The sequence below is a fragment of the Miscanthus floridulus genome, chromosome 7, assembly GCF_019320115.1.
Source record: "Miscanthus floridulus cultivar M001 chromosome 7, ASM1932011v1, whole genome shotgun sequence".
NCBI classification, from domain to species: Eukaryota; Viridiplantae; Streptophyta; class Magnoliopsida; order Poales; family Poaceae; genus Miscanthus; species Miscanthus floridulus.
Genome location: NC_089586.1, coordinates 96330676 through 96334122, shown reverse-complemented (window position 1 = coordinate 96334122; position 3447 = coordinate 96330676). Strand labels below are relative to the sequence as shown.

General features: G+C 59.8%; 1 protein-coding gene across 1 annotated transcript; it reads right to left on the bottom strand.

The window, feature by feature from the left end:
* Nucleotides 1-438: 438 nt before the first annotated feature.
* Nucleotides 439-2821, bottom strand: LOC136467367 (phenylalanine ammonia-lyase-like). The gene has a single exon (XM_066466050.1). The coding sequence runs from the start codon at nucleotides 2721-2723 to the stop codon at nucleotides 579-581; it is 2145 nt and encodes a 714-aa protein (XP_066322147.1). The 5' UTR covers nucleotides 2724-2821; the 3' UTR covers nucleotides 439-578.
* Between the last annotated feature and the right edge of the window lie 626 nt (nucleotides 2822-3447).

The window sequence follows — 3447 nt, the reverse complement described above, 5'->3', positions numbered from 1 at the left end:
AGAAATGACTGACGGAGGAGTTGGGATTATAAGCTCGCGGCTAGAAAGCGAAGAGGCTCACGAGGAGATCAAGAGACAGGAGATGAGAGAGCTCTCGTCAAGAAATGACTGACGGAGGAGATGGGATTATAAGCTCGCGACAGGGAAGCGAAGAGGCTTATGAGGAGATCAAGAGACAGGAGACGAGAGAGCTCTCACCATCAAGGTTCAGCGGCACTAACGGAGGAAACTCCCATCATCAAATTGTCACTACTTAAAAACGGAAGAAACTCCTGTAATTATGCGACTTGATCGGCAAAACCCAGCCCCGTCCGTCCGTCCGCTCGCCGCCTGCCACACCCATGGCCCTATTGGCGGCGGCGGCGCGTGGCATACCAGCGCCCTTTTCTTAGCTTCTCAATATAGATAGACAATGTCCAACCATATAAACTAAATCTCGTATGATATTAAATCATATATGCGCATTAGTTCGGCCCATAGAGTTTATTTAATTTGTAGCATATCATCGAATATAAATAAATTAGGAATAAAAACCATTAGCTAAAAAAACAGTCTTCTGCTCCTTGTATTTTCTCTGTTCAGCAGATGGGCAGTGGCTCGCCGTTCCACTCCTCGAGGCACTCGAGCAGCGGGTCGATGTGCTTGCCCTGGTTGATGGCAACGAGCACCTTGTTGAGCTCCTCGCCGGGAGAGCGCGTCTTCTCGCCTGTGAGGTACACGGCTCCGAGCTCCTCGCGCACGAAGCGGTAGAGCGGGTAGGAGCGGCACTCGGTGATTCTGTTTGGTACCGCTGCCGTGCCGTTCTCGACAGCCGCCCGTGCAGCCTCCACCGCGTTGGGCAGCGCCGCGCGCAGCTCCTCCTCGAACTGGGCGACCTTGGCGAAGACGGATGTCTCGGCGTCGAACTCGGCAGCGCCGTTGGCGAGGGCGCGCTCCACGAGCACGTTGCGAAGCTTCTTCATCAGCGGGTAGTTAGCGCTGCAGGGGTCGTCAGCATACGCGAACACCGCCTCGCGCTCGATCTCCTGGAGCAGGTCCTTCTCGCAGAAGCGCGCGACGTGGAGACCGCCGGTGGAGTTGGTGCTCAGAGTCTTCTTCGCCACCGTCATCACGCAGCTCTTGACGGCGCTCTTGACGTTCTCCTCGATGTGCCGCAGGTCGACCGCCTGGCACAGGGCGATCAGGAACGTCGAGGACATGAGCTTCAGGATCTCGATGGCCTCAGCGGTCTTCCTGGAGGAGATGAGTCCGAGCGAGTTCACGTCCTGGTTGTGCTGCTCCGCGCTCTGGACGTGGTTGGTGACCGGGTTCCCCAGGAACTGCAGCTCAGAGCAGTAGGACGCCATGGCGATCTCGGCGCCCTTGAAGCCGTAGTCCAAGCTGGGGTTGCGCCCACCGGACAGGTTGGAGGGCAAGCCGTTGTTGTAGTAGTCGTTGACGAGCTCGGAGAACTGCGCAAACATGAGCTTGCCGATGGCTGCGATGGCGAGACGGGTGTTGTCCATGGACACCCCGATGGGCGTGCCCTGGAAGTTGCCACCGTGAAGAGCCTTGCTGCGGGCGACATCGATGAGCGGGTTGTCGTTGACGGAGTTGATCTCGCGCTCAATGGACTTGGTGGCGGCACGGATAACCTCAATCTGGGGGCCAAGCCACTGCGGCGACGTGCGGAGCGCGTACCGGTCCTGCTTCGGCTTCATCAACGGGTCCAGCTCGCCGAGCTTCTTGGCAAGCTTCATGTAGGAGCTGCCCTCCAAGATGTGCTCCATGATGGCAGCCGCCTCGATCTGTCCCGGGTGGTGCTTCAGCTTGTGGGTCAGGTGGTCGGTGTACTCCGGCTTGCCGTTCATGACCTCGCAGAACACGGCGGACAGGACCTCGGCAAGGATGGCTAGGATGTTCGCCTCAAAGAGCACGGTGGAGGCAAGGCCAGAGCCCACGGCCGTGCCGTTCACCATCGCAAGACCCTCCTTGGGCTGCAGCTCGAAGAAGCCGCCCTGGATGCCGGCAATCTTGAACGCCTCTGCGGCGTTCACCTTGCTGCCATCCGGGGCGACTGCAACAGAGTTCTCGCGCCCGGTGACGAGGCCGGCAATGTAGGAGAGCGGCACGAGGTCGCCGGACGCGGTGACCGTGCCGCGGAGCGGCAGGCACGGCGTGACGTTGGCATTGAGCAGCTTGACGATCGCCTCCAGGATCTCGAAGCGGATGCCGGAGTACCCCTGGAGCAGGGTGTTGATGCGGACGAGCATGGCCGCCCTCGTGGCTTCGGCCGGCAGGACGTGGCCGTCGGTGCCGGTGCCGAAGGCGCCAGCGTTGAGGAACCGGATGAGCTCCCTCTGGAGAGCGCCGCCCTCCTTGGTCCTCCTGTGGGACGTGGCGCCGAAGCCGGTGGTGACGCCGTAGCTGTCGGTGCCGTTCATCATGCTGTTCATGACCCAGTCGCTGCTGGCCTTGACCCGGCCACGGGCGGACTCGTCGAGCTCGACGCGGGCCTCGCCAGCGCCGGCGGCCACGGCGGCCACCTGCGCGATCCGGAGGCTGGCGCCCTCGATCTTCACCAAGGGCTGGCGGTACTCGGCCACCATCCGCTTCACCTCGTCGAGGTGGCTGCCCATCAGCTCCTCCGCCGCCTTTCCCCAGTTAAGCGGGTCGGCGCGCGGTGTCGCCATGCACAGGGAGTCGCCGTTGGTAGCAGCAACGCGGGCGTTCTCGCACTCCATTGCAGTGGGACTGGGGATTGAACAGAAGGCACTTGCGCCGTAAATGGTTTGGGATCAGAAGTAAAGTCTGGATGGAGAAGAGCTCGTGATGCACTGGATGGTGCTGCTCTTCTTGGAGTGAAACGGAGGGGGAGGCCGCGTTTAAATAGCGGAGGGCTGCGCCCGCGCGTCTTGGGGTTCGGTTCGGGGTTGGTCGACTTTCCCATGAACAGAACAAGTGGCGGGGCCGGCGGCGTGGAAAGCGTAGCGATTTCGTTTCGTGGTGGCCGACTGGCGGCTTGGCCGCGGACGCGGAGGACGACGGCTCGGTCGCGCGGGCGGGGGTTGGTGCGCCCGGCGCCTGCGCGGGGGTTGGTGACTGGTGTGGGCAGGGCTCCGTCCACCGTGCTCGCTTCGTTTCTGCTCTCTGTTTTGGTCTTGCTTTTGCACTGATTTGGGGGATATGATGCCAGCAGGCAGCCAGGCACACTGAACTGTCGTATTATTGTGGATGCAATCAAACGCACGCATCAGGCGAGTTAGATACCAGTAGTAGTTCACAATGTGTTTGAAGGACTATTGGTGTCAGCAACAATGATTCCATTTGCCAGTTGCCACGAAAAAAGCATATATATTGATCTTCTAACGGATGTAAAACCCATTATCTTGGGGGTAGTTAGAGGTTCACTGGGGTAATCGATTGCGAAAATGATGCACCTGATCGATTAGGTAAACGGTCAGAGTT

Bases quoted from the DNA above. Each gene is read 5' to 3' on its own strand.
- LOC136467367 (XM_066466050.1), bottom strand. From the start codon at position 2,723: ATGGAGTGCGAGAACGCCCGCGTTGCTGCTACCAACGGCGACTCCCTG.